This window comes from Glycine max, chromosome 20, assembly GCF_000004515.6.
Source record: "Glycine max cultivar Williams 82 chromosome 20, Glycine_max_v4.0, whole genome shotgun sequence".
Classification (NCBI taxonomy): Eukaryota; Viridiplantae; Streptophyta; class Magnoliopsida; order Fabales; family Fabaceae; genus Glycine; species Glycine max.
In genome coordinates this window covers 39,697,401-39,713,277 of record NC_038256.2, presented here as the reverse complement: position 1 = coordinate 39,713,277, position 15,877 = coordinate 39,697,401, and the positions used below count along the sequence as shown (strand labels likewise).

The 15,877-nt window shown below is 33.8% G+C and overlaps 3 protein-coding genes and 1 long non-coding RNA gene across 6 annotated transcripts; 3 read left to right on the top strand and 1 right to left on the bottom strand.

Moving 5' to 3' along the window:
• The first annotated feature begins 1,006 nt into the window (after window positions 1-1,006).
• On the top strand, window positions 1,007-6,521 carry LOC102669818 (mediator of DNA damage checkpoint protein 1). 3 transcript variants are annotated; one of them, XM_006606054.4, is made up of 6 exons: window positions 1,007-4,022; window positions 4,194-4,295; window positions 4,446-4,584; window positions 5,053-5,144; window positions 5,307-5,337; window positions 6,064-6,521. In XM_006606054.4, the coding sequence occupies exons 1-6, from the start codon at window positions 1,260-1,262 to the stop codon at window positions 6,105-6,107; spliced, it is 3,171 nt and encodes a 1,056-aa protein (XP_006606117.1). In that variant the 5' UTR covers window positions 1,007-1,259; the 3' UTR covers window positions 6,108-6,521. The 3 variants fall into 3 exon arrangements, with proteins under 3 accessions (XP_006606117.1, XP_006606116.1, XP_014628055.1); XM_006606053.4 differs by having other exon boundaries at window positions 6,061-6,521; XM_014772569.3 differs by lacking the exon at window positions 4,194-4,295 and having other exon boundaries at window positions 6,061-6,521.
• Window positions 6,522-8,887: 2,366 nt separating this feature from the next.
• LOC121174301 (actin-depolymerizing factor 7) lies at window positions 8,888-10,045 on the top strand. Its single transcript, XM_041013337.1, has 2 exons — window positions 8,888-9,168; window positions 9,544-10,045. The coding sequence occupies exons 1-2, from the start codon at window positions 8,927-8,929 to the stop codon at window positions 9,692-9,694; spliced, it is 393 nt and encodes a 130-aa protein (XP_040869271.1). The 5' UTR covers window positions 8,888-8,926; the 3' UTR covers window positions 9,695-10,045.
• A 183-nt stretch (window positions 10,046-10,228) lies between these two features.
• Window positions 10,229-11,122, bottom strand: LOC121174302 (uncharacterized). Its single transcript, XR_005890295.1, has 2 exons — window positions 10,569-11,122; window positions 10,229-10,477 (listed from the first exon to the last, which is right to left on the bottom strand). It is a non-coding gene; the product is annotated as an uncharacterized lncRNA (long non-coding RNA).
• A 3,817-nt stretch (window positions 11,123-14,939) lies between these two features.
• LOC100305701 (putative lectin) lies at window positions 14,940-15,877 on the top strand. The gene has a single exon (NM_001248569.2). The coding sequence runs from the start codon at window positions 14,973-14,975 to the stop codon at window positions 15,678-15,680; it is 708 nt and encodes a 235-aa protein (NP_001235498.2). The 5' UTR covers window positions 14,940-14,972; the 3' UTR covers window positions 15,681-15,877.

Sequence of the window (15,877 nt, the reverse complement as noted above, 5' to 3'; positions counted from 1 at the left end):
TTATATTAATTCATGAACTAAACTCGATGAGTTTTTATGTTTTTAGTTAAAAGAATAATTGAGCTTCGGTGAAAAATTAACCTAAAACGATAATTAGAGTACTAAATTTATCGAGAATCTATTCCAACATAAAACGGTCACCAGAGTTAAATTTGTGTAAGCAAGTTGTATTTTAAATAACTTCATGTTTTTTTCTTTCTATTTCAGACTATATAAGAACTAAATGAAATATTTTTTTAGAGAAATAAAGTATTTATTTTTATTTTACTTTATTTTAAACATTTCCATAATAAATTAGATTAATTCATGATGTAATTTCATTATTAAAAAGTATTGTTTTTTTTTTCTTGATACGAGAAAAGCATAACAAATAAATCAATGTTAAACAGATATATTATAAAAAACAGATGTATAAAACTAATAAATTCAATTATCTTTCAAATTAATAATTTTCAATTGTTTTTCCCAAAAATTAAATTTTTATTAATTCCAAATCAAGTTACATTTGTTTTCATAGGTTTGTATTCTAATAAAATATCTACTCACTTTTTTGTTTTTAATAAAATTTCAGTTGGTGCTTAAAAAAAAAATAAATCAGTTGACTTTTTAAAAAAGTCTAATAAATGTACTACCGAGTACAGAACATGTATATTAGCTGATGAGAGATTGTTTTAATTTTTTGGGAACATAAAGATTGTTTTAATTTAACTAATAATATTGATTTTAAGTACTTCAAACTTCCAAATATCAAGTTTTTTATTTATAAAAAAGTACTTCAAAATATAATTGCAGTAAAAACTTTCATATATTCAATGTCTTGAAATCCTATGTACAAAAAGAGAGTCGTGTAATCCTTTATTTTTTCAAGCAAATGTCCTGTAATCATAAAATTAATATATACAATCAAAGTCCTTAAATTCATTGCGCAAAAAAAGTGCCTAGATTCATTTTAGAAAAAAAAAATCCATTTATCTTGAACGAGAGTAGTGAAAAAAAAAAATGTCAAACAACTCAAACCCCTCAACGATTAACATATATCATGACATAATTAGCAAATAATATTATCCTGAAACATATAATCATAAGTTTAATTTCTGACTTATGATAGATTAGTCTTTGACTGAAGCCGAGGATACCTTGGACAAAAAAAAAAAAAAAACACCCTCAAACCTCGTGTTAAACCCTAATTTCTGTCCGTTGCATTAGCTAAGGAGCTTTGCCGCATGGGTTGTTAAGTTTTGGCCTGTGGCCATTGCAATATGCAGAGCGAGTTCTCCGATGCGAAGAAGCGCAGAGAGGAGGACAACCCTCAAACACTCGTTTCCCTCGTACACGACAGTGAGAAGAAGAAGAGAAAGAGAAAGAGAAAGAAGAAAATCGAGGAATCAAACGAGCAGCCCCAGGTTGAGGTATGCCCTAAATCCTTAGTAGACTCGGTTATCCCAATTGTTGCACAAAAGGAAAATGCTGAAACCACCACAGAGAATTCTAACCCAACCCCCAAGAAAAAGAAGAAGAAGAAGAATAAGAATGTGCAAGATGCAGAGCAACTTCTGACTTGTGATCCTTCAATTGCGATTGGTGCGGTACCTGATGTTACGAAAGAAGGAGGATCACAACAAGGTGATGCTAATGGGAATGGGGGTTTATGCCCTAAGCCCTTGTTGGACACACCAATCCCAATTGTTCCACAAGAGGGAAATGCTAAAACATCTACACAGAACCCTAACCCAATCCCCCAGAAAAAGAAGAAGAAGAAGAATGTGCAAGGTGCAGAGCAACATCTGACGTGTGATCCTTCAATCCTAATAGACGTGGAACCTGATGTTACGAAGGAAGTAGGGGCACAACAAATTTCAGAAACAGCTGAAACAACTACACATGACCCTGTTCCAACCCCCAAGAAAAACAAGAATAAGGATGTGCAAGTCGCACAACAGCAACTTCACACATGCGACCCTTCAATCCCGACAAGTGCCGAACCTGATGTTATGAAGGAAGAAGCAACAAAACAAGGTGATGCTGATGGGAATGAGGGTTTATGCCCTAAACCCTTACTGGACAAACCAATCCCAATTTTTCCACAAGAAGAAAATGCTGAAACATCTAGGCAGAACCCTAATCCAACCCCCCGGAAAAAGAAGAAGAAGAATGTTGAAGGTGCAGAGCAAGTTCAGACATGTGATCCTTCAATCCTGACTGGTGTGGAACCTGATGTTATGAAGGAAGAAGGGGCACAACAAGGTTCAGACCTGCCAGCTGAAACAACTAGACAGATCCATGCCCCAACCCCCAAGAAAAACAAGAAGAAGGATGTGCAAGGTGCACAACAGCAACTTCAGACATGCGACCCTTCAATCATGATAGGTGTGGAACCCAATGTTATGAAGGAAGAAGGAGCACAACAAGGTGAAGCTAATGAAACTGCGGTCTTTGGAATAAATGAAGAATGCCCTGGACCTGATTCAATGCCCCTGAAAGACACTCTCCGGAAAAAGAAGAATGTGCTTAAGTCCCAGGGGGCTGAACCTGAACCAAAATCAAAGGAGTCCAATAATACACATCACCCTCAACAATGCTACTCAGACTCAGAACTGAAAATGAAGATGAAAAAAGGGGCAGAAGCCAATGCTGAGAACTCTGCAGTGTGCCCTAAACCTAAATTGGCACTCCCATCTGACATAGCAATCCCTAATAATTCACAAGTGAACAAAAGGGCAGAACCAACTGAAGCTAAGGTTGAGGATCAGGCATGTTCTAAACCTAAATTAGCATCCCCAATAGACCTGCCAGCTCCAACAAACTCAGAAAAGAAAAAAGAGGTAGAACCTGTCCAAAACCCTGATGCACGTGCTCAACCCCCTCAACCTCAACCTTGCTCTGCGCCATGTGCAGAGCCTCCGGGTGATCCAGCAACTCCAATTGATCAGAGAAGAAGAAAACAAAAAAGCAAGAGAGAAAAAGAAACAATAATAATATGCTCAGAAGAGGTGGAGAACCAAGGGAGCCCATTGCATATGGACATAACCCTCAACCAGGCCCCAGACCAGGTCCAACAAGACCAAGCAACCCCAATAAGCCTACAACCAGCATCCTTGATGGACCAAACAATCCTGGTGGATCCAGCAACCCCAATAGACCTAGAACTGACGATGAAGAAGATAAAGAAGAAGCAAAGGAAGAAGACAACTTCTACAGAGCTGCCAGAAATCTCAATTCAGACATCTACATGCCTTATAGAAGCATCCCCAATAGACCCAGCAATTCCAATGGACCCTTGCCTTGCAATCTCAACAGGCCCTGAACAGGAGATGTCAAAGAAAAAGAAGAAAAGGAAGAGTAAGCTTGAAAGTGAAGCGGCAGAACTCAATGAACACTACAAGCTGCCTGAAGCTGCTCCGCCTGAGGCCCCTGTTCAGAAATCTATATACCATACAGATGCACCCTCAATCGACCCAGTGGGCCCATCTCCCCCTGTTGACACAGAAACCCCAATAGACCAAGGTCAGCAGATGACCAAGAAAAAGAGGAAGAAGAAAAAGAGGATTGTGATCATAATTGAAGGGACAGAAACCAATGAACACGGTGTCAAGCCACCTGAAACCCTAGTTCAAAAATTTGCATATCCTACAGTAACAACCTCAATAGACCCAACAATCCCAGTCCCAGCTCCCCCAATAGATCAAGGTCAGAAGATGAGGAAGAAAATGAGAAAGAGAAGTGCCCTTATAAGCAAAGGAGCAGAACCTGATGAACATGATGACAAGCCACCTGGAACCCCAGTTCAAAGATCTATACATCCTATAGCAGAACCCTCAATAGACCCAACAATTCCAGCAAGCCAAACTCCTCCAGTAGACCCAGCAACCCCAGTAGACCCTGAACCGATGACCAAGAAAAAGAGGAAGAAGAAAAGGAACAGTGCAAAAAATGAAGGGTTAGAATCTGAGAAACACAATGCTGATCGAATTGCAGAAACCCCAGTTCAAAAAACTGAAGGATCCACAACTGAAAATTCTATGGTATGTAGCAAGATTCATAGATTTATTATTTTTAGTGGTTGTATTATATGTTGCTGTGATCTTTAAAAATCATTAGCGGTTCCTAAGAAACAGTGTTTTTCTGTTTTTTTGAGATTGATACAAATTGAATTTTCCCATAGTAGTGTATAAATGGTAATTTGGTATTTCCAGGGCAGATGCAATGTTGAGCCAGCTGGTAAAACCCTGGTTCAGATTACTGACACTCTCAGAGTGACTAAATCCCCCTTTAAACATCATGGTGAAAGTTCCTTGGTATGTAATGGGATTTACTAATTTAGTTTCTGCAGTGTATTCTATGTTTCTCTAGCCTGCAGTTCCTAAAGAATGTTTTTCCTCTGTTTGGAATTAATATGATTAGAGTTAGCTCATTGTAGTATATAAATTGTAACTTGGTGTGTCCAGAGATGCCGGGCATGCCGACAGCCTGGTCATAGATTCCAACAATGCCAGCGGCTGAAATGTCTTTCCATGGATGAGGAAGTTTGCTTCTTTTGTGGGGAAATTGGACATTCCCTTGGAAAATGCGATGTGTCTCAAGCAGGTATGCTAAAATTTTAAAGCTTTTTATGAAATGGTTGTATTTTTAATTTTTTTAATGAGAATTGTGTCAAAACTGTATGAAGCATGGAATTGTTAATTTTGCAGTTTTTGATTGAAATTCACATAACAGCAATGCATGGGGTTACTAATCTTATTAGTCGTAAACATACCAGCTTGCCTAAATAAACATGGTACATATCATTATAGGTGATTGGTGAGGTCTTATCCTAGGGACAACTATTTTTATTTTGCTCCATTGGCTCAGATTTTTAGCCATTCTCTTAGATACCTTATTGAAGATGTTTGAAATTTGGCATAACACAACTAGGGAATATTCATTATATCTTTGGACTTGGAATCTACTTGCCCATACGTTCTATCTCTTCACAAATCTGTAGCGTAACTGGCTTCACTTTACTTTCTTTCATCTGCTATCTTATGATTCAAAATTGTTTCATTGGTGATGCAGGGGGAGGAAGGTTTGCTAAGTGCTTACTCTGTTATGGACATGGACACTTCAGCTATAACTGTCCTCAAAATGGTCATGGAATTGATCCAAAGGTGTTTTTTTTTCTTTCTATTATTTTGATTTTAAAGAATTGTCACATTGGTTTTTATTTTTTCCTGGAACCTTTGTATATGTATTGATACTTTTGATTCGTTATCCTAGCTTTTTCCCAGTTATGCTAAGCCTAATCTTTTCATACAATTTGTATTCCTTAGGTGCTTGCAGTCAATGGGGCTATCAATAGAAGTAAGTCTTTCAACAAGAAACTAGATTTAATTTCCTTTTTTGTTGTTGTTTAGGATATTATTTGTATATCGTGTATATCTATTATGTTCTCAAATACACTGGAGTTTCATAACCTTATTAAGATATATATATATCTATTTTTTAGGTCGTGAAACATCTTGAAATTGATAATTGATTTAGTTAAGTTTAGTGGTTCATATTTTTGGGTTGTGCTTGAGCCTTCCAAATGGGATGTACATTGCATCATTTTTGCAAAATAAGCATCTTTATGGATGTTATTAAGAAGTAATAACCTGTTAGTTATTGAATACCCGGGAAAAGATTTAGGTGGAAATGGATAATACATCTGCCTTGCTTGTGTTTATCTAACAACTTGTGATCTGTCATCAGTGCAAGTGCAAATGTTCTTAGTTGCTGTGATATATTTTTTGTTCAAGGTTTAGTCCATTGACAGACGAATGAAGGAGACTTGTTCATGAATTTTAAGTTTTTGGACTTTAGACACATGTTGAAACATGGTGTATAAGTTCTCTCTCAGAAACTGCTGCCTCTTGTGCAGAAAAGGAAAATAAATTCCAATTTCATAATTCTCTGCTTCGGATGTAATTTCATACAACTGATTCACGGCGTCTCTTTCTTTCAATCCTGAATAATCTATTTACAAGTAAGCATGAAAGGCTAATCATAATTATTATGTCTGACAACTCTAGTTCCATCTTGTAGCAGCAGTGGAAGCTCGAAGAGAGCTCTTGCCGAGGTTTAATATGTGAGCAGGGATGGTCTTTCGGATCACTCCAAGTCAATTTACACAAGTACTCGTGCTCATGTATATAGTTCTGGATCTCGGTTCCTTAGCGGCCTAAGTTTTGATGATTTTATATCATGTCTGGTAGCATGGTGCCCAATTTTTTTTTTTTTTTTTATTTCAAGTTCTCTTATGTAACATAAACGGTAATATTATTTCAGACCTTGTTGGGTTTTTGAATCCATTTTGTATTTCTTTTCTACGTGGGGACTAGTTGGGATAATGCCTCAGTCTACTCCTTGCAGAAGTTAGAATTAAGATAGTGGAGTAGTAAGTTCAACACGGGAATTGGCCCCCAAATTTCTGAATTCAGTTGATGATAATAGTTGAGACAATTTGGTCGCAGTCCCTCGGAATATAGAATGGATTGCCTGAGTAATGATGTATGAACTTTATTTACGATTTTTTTTATCATTATTTTTAAGGTAGGCGGTCAAAATTCTGGGAAGTAATAATTCGGCAATAGTTGACCGCATGGAATTACTGAAAATGTTCTGGGCCTAAATATGATATTTTTAACAAAAATAAAAAACTTTTATTACAGGATTAAATATGGTTAAGGTTTCCGTAAAATTTGAAAAATATTGATTCTGTTCTTATAATTTTTTTATTAATTTGGTTATATAAAAATAAAATATATTTTACTGGTTTTTATTGGTAATTTTAGTAGATGATAATCTAATATGACTAATAAATTTATGGGTAATTTGATTATAAATGAATTAAACAATTCGTGGCAGTTAAAATTCTTCGAGATGAATTAAACAATTTTTAGTGGTTAAACACTTCAAAAAATTATAATTTTTTGTTACTTAGATGATTTTCTTGGACTTGCTATCAAGATTAGGGAAGAAGATGAAGTAATAGTGGATTTTAGTATGTTTTGGTATCTTTTAAGTGTGTTAGAAAAGATAGAGAGATAAAATAATTAAATCCCTCTGTCATGTTAAAAAACTGTCTAGTAGAAATATCATTAAAAACTAATAAAAATATGTTTTATTTTTAAAAAGATCAAATTAATATGAAAAAATTTATAAAAATAAAATTAATGTATTTTAAATTTTACAATAACCCAAAACATATTTTATCCTATGTTATTTCATGAATCAACAAAGTATCAATACAGGCAGGGAGTAATTAAAAACTTGATGACTGGCATACAATCTAGATCTTGTAATTAGCACTTTTTATTTTCATTTTCCAATAACTTTAGATTATTCCTATAACTATAACAGTTTTTTTTAATATCATGGTATTAGAAAAATATATAAGTTTATTATCTTTATATGCTTAAATTTTCTCTTATATGATTTGTTAACTGAGAAAAATAAATTTGATTTTCATTTTATATGATAAAATAAAAATAAAAGTTGATTCCAACACGCCCTTTTCTTTCTTTCTTTCTTTTTTAAAGAAAACTATGTTTTTCAATTTAAATTTTTTAAACGTTTTATAACATTTAGATTATTTTTTTTGGCAAAATGTGAAAATTTCAATAAAAAAAAGTTGTTTCAATACTGTTTTACTTTAACAAAATACAAGTATTAGTAGTTTAAAAAATATATTGGAAAATATTTTCTTAAATCATAAGCTAGTATAAAATGAACGAAAATCTGTATATACTACATAAACCTGGTTCTAATTATTACTATTACCAGATTAAAGTGCACACCATACACCATGGTATTTCTCCTTGGCTAGAATTAACTAGTGAAACATGCACGTGCACATGCAATGCATCGGTATAACACGGTAACGTTCTTCCTTCGTGGATATTATCACCCATTAAATTTTGAGAGATTTCAACCTTTGTTTCCTTCCTCAAAATTCTCTTCCCCTCCGTTTTTGTCTCCAAGCTTTCATTGCCATTTGCCTCCCCCCAAAATAAGGATCTCTTCCTCTGTCTCCCTCATTTCTCTGTTTCTTTCTCATTTCTCCATAGGCTTTCTCTATCAACCGCGACAACATGGTACGTTCTCTCAAATTATGCACTCTTACTATGCCTCTTGATGTAATAAGATGTACAGGGCAACATATTGAATATGAAAATGGCAGGTTACGTAGAGCAATACGCAAATCACATCGAACAATTTTTTATTCTTCATGGAGCAGTGTTAGAGTAGATATTTGACATTGCTTATTATAACTCCATTGGTTGCAATTTGCATTGCATCTTCTTTAATTATGAAAATTGCTAAATCTGCTTAGCGATCTTTCTGATTCTGGGGCTTCATTTCTATAAAATTTTGGAAAGTACATCGATTCATTGGATTAATTGGTGTAGAACTTGAAAATTTAGGCATACCAAGAATTTTGTATATTACACTTCAGAACTTTTTAAACTTTGGGGGGAAATTCAACTAGTTTGGACCATCCTAGCCAAGCTTTCCTCAACTGAGATATGAGAGATCACCTTCGTCTTTTTGACTTGGCGCTTGGAGAGTTGTGGATCGTCCTGATTGAGTAAGCCTACCAACTTCAGAGAGTGGACCTAGGTGGTTCAGTTGGGTTCATATTTATAATAAAAGTGGCTCAATTATTCCCCATTAATCACTTAGTTGAGTTATAGGGCACCCTATTTCCCATCAGTTATTGAAAGAGTCTATTAAAATAAGCCTAAGGTGACAGATTCTAGGCAAACAACTTATTCCTAGGCATAGAATTCATCCTCCATACTCAAAAGACTTGAAGTCTAGTTATTATCATCAAATTTGCATATGAACTCGTACTAATCTATTTCTCTCATTTTCCAAAAACCTATTTTAGGCCAACGCGGCATCTGGAATGGCTGTTATTGATGAGTGTAAATTAAAGTTCCTGGAGCTAAAGGCAAAGAGGAACTACCGTTTCATTGTGTTTAAGATTGAGAACTATGAAGTGGTAGTGGAGAAGCTTGGAAGCCCCGAAGAAACCTATGACGACTTTAGTGCATCTCTGCCTGCCAATGAGTGCCGCTATGCTGTCTTTGATTTTGATTTCACCACAAATGAAAACTGTCAGAAAAGCAAGATTTTCTTCATTGCATGGTAATTTGATATCCCTCAGTTCTTGCCCGCATACATAGTAAAGTCATAGTTTTTTCATGTTTGGAGTTTTTCCTTTTTGAAGTTCTCTAAAAGAAACTTATTCTTACAATAAACTAATCCAGAAATGCACTTAGATATATGAAGAATGGCAGAAATGCTATTAACATATTGCAGTATAGGATGCTTAGTCTATAAATGAATGTTAGTGAAGTTAAAATATGGTTATATTCATCTACGGTTACTACCTCAGGCACACATTTTATCTTTCATATCATGTATTGCATGACACTGCCATATAAGAAAGGAAAACAAATGTTTCCATACTGACTTTGGTATCATATATTTATCTTTTACTTTATTGTTTCTCATATTCAGGGCTCCTGATACATCAAAGGTGAGAGAGAAGATGGTGTATGCCAGCTCGAAGGACAAATTCAAGAGGGAACTTGATGGCATTCAGGTTGAGTTGCAAGCAACGGATCCTAGTGAGATGAGCTTTGATATCATAAAAGCACGGGCATTATAATAATGTCATCCAATTATTCAGATTTCACCCTTTTCCCCTACAGCCAGCCTTGGAAGCACACTGCTGATTTCTCATTTATTTTATTTTTTTGTTTATTTATCTAATTTTGTTGTTGTTTTTTGTTCTTTTTGTCAACTTGCCTACATCTTAAACCAGTAGTTTAATATGATACTGAGGAAAACATACTGCCATGCATAACAACTTCATTATTGTATACATTACATTCTTTGGCTTATAAAAGTACAACTGCATTTCATTGCGAGTCTATATATTATGACCTTGTGTGTTACTTCCCCCCACACCTTTTCCCCTTTAAATTTGCAAAGGGTAACTGTTCAGAGACACAATTGATTATTGTGTAATTTGATGAATAATAGTTTTAAACATCCAATGAGTAACTTATGTTTCCTGAATGTTAAAGTTAAACTTATTATCATGTTGAGCATTATAAATAAAAAGGAAGAGTTAAAATGGTAGCTGATGGAAAATAATGAATATTCGTACTTAAGCTTTAGTTTTTATGCTGAAACAAGATTTAGTGTAAAAGCATCTTAATATATATATTTTTCGTATCCCAGAGTAAATTAGCAATACAATTTTACTACAAAGCACAGATTCAACAGGGGAAACATGACTATTTGCAACAGACTAAGTAACTTAATGAATAAGAACACAAAATTACTAGTCAATTTTGATTATCGCCCTGGTGGATAATGCATGCATTGTTGAAGCTCTTGTAAACCTTTGAATGAGATAGCTAGTGGAAGGACGAACGTCAAGGACCTGCAAATTACATACATAGAGAATGAAAGGGTAAGTAATGAGTTAAAACAGATTGAGGTAAAAGCATAGAGAAAAAATTTCCATTGCTCACCGCACTTGCATTTTCTTATATTTAGATCACCATGTCATAAAGTCGGTGAAGAAATCTAAACTAAGCAAGCCTGCATTTCCTGTTGAAGAGAATGGCACCCAAAACTCCCCAAAACCCCACAGCAAATCCGATTCCGAGGTCCATATAGAACAATGAACAAAATGCAGATGTATCATCATCTTCTTCATCTTCTACAATCGGCTTTGTGTTGTGGGAGTTTTCATCTTTTGAGCATATCTTTGTAAGAGGTCCACAAAGTTGATGATTACCTATATAGCTAAGATTTGTAAATCCCTGAATTTGAGTCCCTGATGGGATTTTGCCCATAAAATTGTTGAAAGACAGGTTCAAGGCACTAAGAAAAGACAAGCCCGGCATGGATTGAGGAATTTCTCCCCACAGGTTATTGCTTGAGTGATCAATGGACTCCAACTGTTTCAAGTTTCCAATTTCTTTTGGTATTGTCCTAACTAATTGGTTAAGCGACAAATTCATGGATTGTAATCTGGTCAACATAAATATCTCTAAAGGCACTGTTCCAGACAAACTGTTACTTGAAAGATCAATAACATACATCCAACTCTTATGATGTAATTCAGGGCCTTTTGTAAACAACAACACAGTAAAAACAAAGTTGTTTGTGGAACCTGCTGCTTCAAAGGGAATGCTGATTTTATAAGTTGAAGCATAAGTTGAATCAGAAAGCATGGCTGTGATGTTATGTAAGCAGTTGGGTATTAATAAAATAAATATTTTAGTAAAATATTATTATATTATTTATTAGCACTAAAAATATAATTAATATAATTAAAGAATATTATTTTATAAATGTGAAAGTTATTCATAAAATAAGAATAATATTCTATTATTATATTTAGGTAAGTTGTTCATATGAAAGTTGTTCAAAAAATAAAAAAAAGAATTAAATTTTATAAATGTGAAAGTGTTCAAAATATTAAAGAACTTTCTACTCTAATGATTTATATCTAGGTATGTATTCATTTGATTTTTGTAATAATATATCTTAAACCAAAAATAGATTTTTTTTATTGCTGTACGTGTGTTATAAACACTATTTATTCTCACATGTTAGTGAAGTTAGAACATGATTATCTTTATCTACAGTTACTACCTCAGGTACACAGTTTAGTTTACCTTTGGTATCGTATATTTATCTTTACTTCTTTGTTTCTCATATTTAGGACTCCTGATACATCAAAGGAGAGAAAGATGATGGTGTATGCCAGCTCCAAGGACAAATTTCAAGAGGGAACCTGATGGCATTCAGGTTGAGTTGCAAGGATCCTAGTGAGATGAGCTTTGATATATCACCAAAGCACGGGCATTTTAATAATATCATCCCATTAGAAAAATGTTAGGAATATATTTTGCAACACATATATTAGTTAAAATTTATTAAAAATAACAAAATTATGAGAAAGCCATTAAATATAATATAAGATCTATTATCTTCTGTAATTTTTAAGAAATTTCAACCAATAAAAAAAATATTTTAAAGAATGTGTTGACAGCATTTCTCCATTTGATTATTCAGATTTCACCCTTTTCCCTTACAGCCAGTCGACAGCCTTGGCAGCGCTACGGATTTCATTTGTTTTATATTTTTGTTTATTTATTTAATTTTGTTGTTGGTTTTTGTTCTTTTTGTTAACTGACCTACATCTTAAACCTGTAGTTTAATATGATAATTGGAAAACATACTATGTCATGCATAAGAACTTTATTATTGTATACATTACATTCTTTGGCTTATAAAGGTACAACTGCATTTCATTGTGACTCTATATATATCTATGGCACCACCGATGCAGGGCCTAGCGACGCGAGGCCAATGATGACAGCATCGTGACTCGATGGTGGCGCAGCGGCAGAGCTAAAGAAAACGAAAATGTCATGAGGAAGACGATGAGGAATGGACAAATAACCAGAACAAAATGCAATAACAAACTATACATCGAAGTCCAATCCACATGAACCTCACCAGCGGTCAAAGTACCTCAGTGAGATAAAACAGAATGAGGGGAGAAGAAAACGTGAGAAAGTGAGAGAATGAAAGTTACCTGATGACCCCTCTCTCTTTTATGACAACGTTGTCAAATAGTGACACATAATTGGCCTAATTTCTGTTCTCGATTTGTGTCACCCTCTCTAAGCATTAATGCACAGTCCCTTTCTCTCATGCATTGTATTCTTTCCTCTTGACCTAATAAGTTCTCATTAAGAATCCAATAGACTGTAATATTTTATTTTACATTTTTTCTTTTTTCTTTTTTGGGGAAGGAGAGGGTTTGGACAGAAATGGAAAGGAGGGGGCGGGCGCATGCTTGCCCCCTTGTATCTTGTATGAAAGTTAATCGAATATAAATTTGTGTGACTTTGTGACAAAAGATAAGATTGTGGTATTCTTTTTTCGAAAGGTTAATATCTTAATTTTAAGTGAGTGAAAATAAAGATGGCGATAACGGGTGATATGATGAATGATGGTGGGGAGAAGAAGTGCACGGGTTAGAAGGGAAAAAAAATCTTATAATGTTGATAACATCATGTGAGAGTCATGAGAGAAGACAGAAATTAGTTTTTTAATTAAAAAATAATAAGTAATCACAGTAAATTATAGGATAAATTATCTTGTGGATAGTATATTGCGGTACTGATCATATGTTTGGTTTATTTTAGTTTTATTTTTTTACTTAAAAACTATTTTTAAGTTAAAACTACAAATAAAAACTGAAATAAAAAATTCGAATACAAGTAATTATGTTTTTTTATACATTACTTTGGTTACAATTATTTTTTTATTTATCATACCTTATGTTCTTACAAAACTAATAGAATAAATATAATTTTATATTTTTTAAAAAGTTAAATAATTATTTTATCTAAAATTTATTAATAAATTTAAATTTTAAAATATATAGAATTAAAAAAAAATTAACTTTTTATTCATATGAATCAAACTAATAAATTGAAGAAAAAAAAATTCATGTTTAATTGGAATTAAACTAAATATTAACTTATTTGGATCTATTGGTGAAGGACTGACGCAGCATTCGTCCCCACATGATAATAAATACTAGTAAATGTCTCGAACCACCTCATTGTGAACGTGCCTAGCAGAACGTACTATCCCAACCATAGCATTAACTTATGGCTGTATTTAAAAGAGAAAATAAGGATTTTTTTAATCAGTGTTAGGATATCATTAGTTAGAAATTAAAAAAATATCTCTTATAAAAATTATATGATCGACAACAAAAATAATATTATAGACCATACAATTTTATACAATCTAATAAAAATATTTTTACTTTAAATTCTTTAACTAATATTTTTTTAAACGGGGGAAATTGAAAGGTATAACGTGTAAATGTTAAATATAATTAGTGTTTTAAACACCTTTCTCAAGTTGCAATACGACTTTTCTCAACAAAAAGTTGCAATGTGACCAATAATTATATTGTTTCTAAAACTAAATACAACATACAATTATTTCTTTGCATTCTTAAAAATAAAAGTTATATTAAGTCTTTTTTTTATAATTATTTGTAGAAATAAATTGAATAGGAAAAACATCACATAACTTAAAAAATTATTACTTTTACATGTTTTTTAAGAAGCCTAAATAGGCATATGTATCTTATATTCTTTTTGCTTGAGTGAAGTTATTTTTTTGGAAGAAAACGTGGTTCTTGCATGCACTAGATATTTTTTTATACCGTTTAATAATGACTTAAATAATTAGTTCCGATATAATTTATAAACATTATTAAAATAAAAGAATCGCTAACCTCTGTACAAATAATGTAAGATACAAAGAAAAAGAAAAAGAAAAGGTAATGGTGAAGGCCGGACTTCGTACCCATATAATTTATCTATCCTATCCGGGTTGCATCTAGAAACTTAACGCTGTACAGTACCACAATTAATTCAATACCAGCTCAAATCATCTTTTAAAACCTTGAATATAAAAAAGTATAGTAGCAATATTACAATCGGTAAACTTGGAATAGATTATATTAGCTCTGCAGTAAAAAAAAAGAAGAAGAACATTATATTAGTAGCTGTAATATGATTTATAAACATTGTTAACTAATTGGTGATAAAATTATTATGGCTGAGCTCTCTGTAAGTAAAAAACAAATCATTGATAAAAATTATGTAAGTTATACGAATAAAAAAAACCGTAACGATGTATATATAGTTGGCATAATTAACTTTCCTTTATTTCAGTTTGGTGTGACAATGGGCATCCTTAATTTAGAATTAATACGTACGGGAAGGTATTGCATCAGCAAGCCCTAATTAATTAATTTACTAGCTATAAATAGGGGAAGGTTTTGCATGGAGTTTGCATCAATTCAAAATATATCATCAATTATAAGCATGGGTTTGTGGAACACAACGAATGCAGTGTCTTGCCGCTTTCACAAGTTTGGTGATGACCAAAAGAATCTGGTCTTCCAAGGTGATGCCACGTCTTCTTCCAGGGGCATAGAACTCACAAAGTTAGACGGTGGAGGAAAACCAGTGGGTGGCAGTGTGGGGAGAGTGTTATACTCTTCTCCAGTGCACCTTTGGGAAAGCTCTACAGTGGTCGCAAGCTTTGAAACCGACTTCACCTTTTCCATCTCATCAGACTCTACTACTCCAGGTGATGGCCTTGCCTTCTTCATTGCACCATTTGACACTAAAATCCCTCCAAACTCTGGTGGGAGCAACCTTGGACTCTTCCCATCAGACAATGTTGTTGCTGTCGAGTTTGACACCTACCCTAATCGTGATAAGGGGGATCCAGATTATAGACACATTGGTATCGATGTCAACTCTATTGTCTCCAAGGCAACTGCTAGGTGGGAGTGGCAAAATGGCAAAATAGCCACTGTACATATCAGCTATAACTCTGCCTCTAAGAGACTCACTGTTGCTGCTTTCTATCCTGGCACTCAAACTGTGACACTCTCCCATGATATTGAGCTCAACAAAGTGCTTCCTGAATGGGTTAGGGTTGGATTATCTGCTTCAACTGGACAGCAGAAACAAACAAATACCATTCACTCATGGTCTTTAGCCTTCAACAACAGTATCGGATGATTCTGGTCATTCACTTTCCATCTTAATAAATCTCATCTAGCTATGCTATGTTGTGTTGTGTTGTGTGCCAATAATTAAGGACAAATAAGGAGACTAGAGTACGTACTACCTAGTCCACTACTGCTTAATTATGTACGTACGTGTCTGTTATTTCACTTTTATAAGTAATGAATATGAATATTATGTTATTAAGAGTA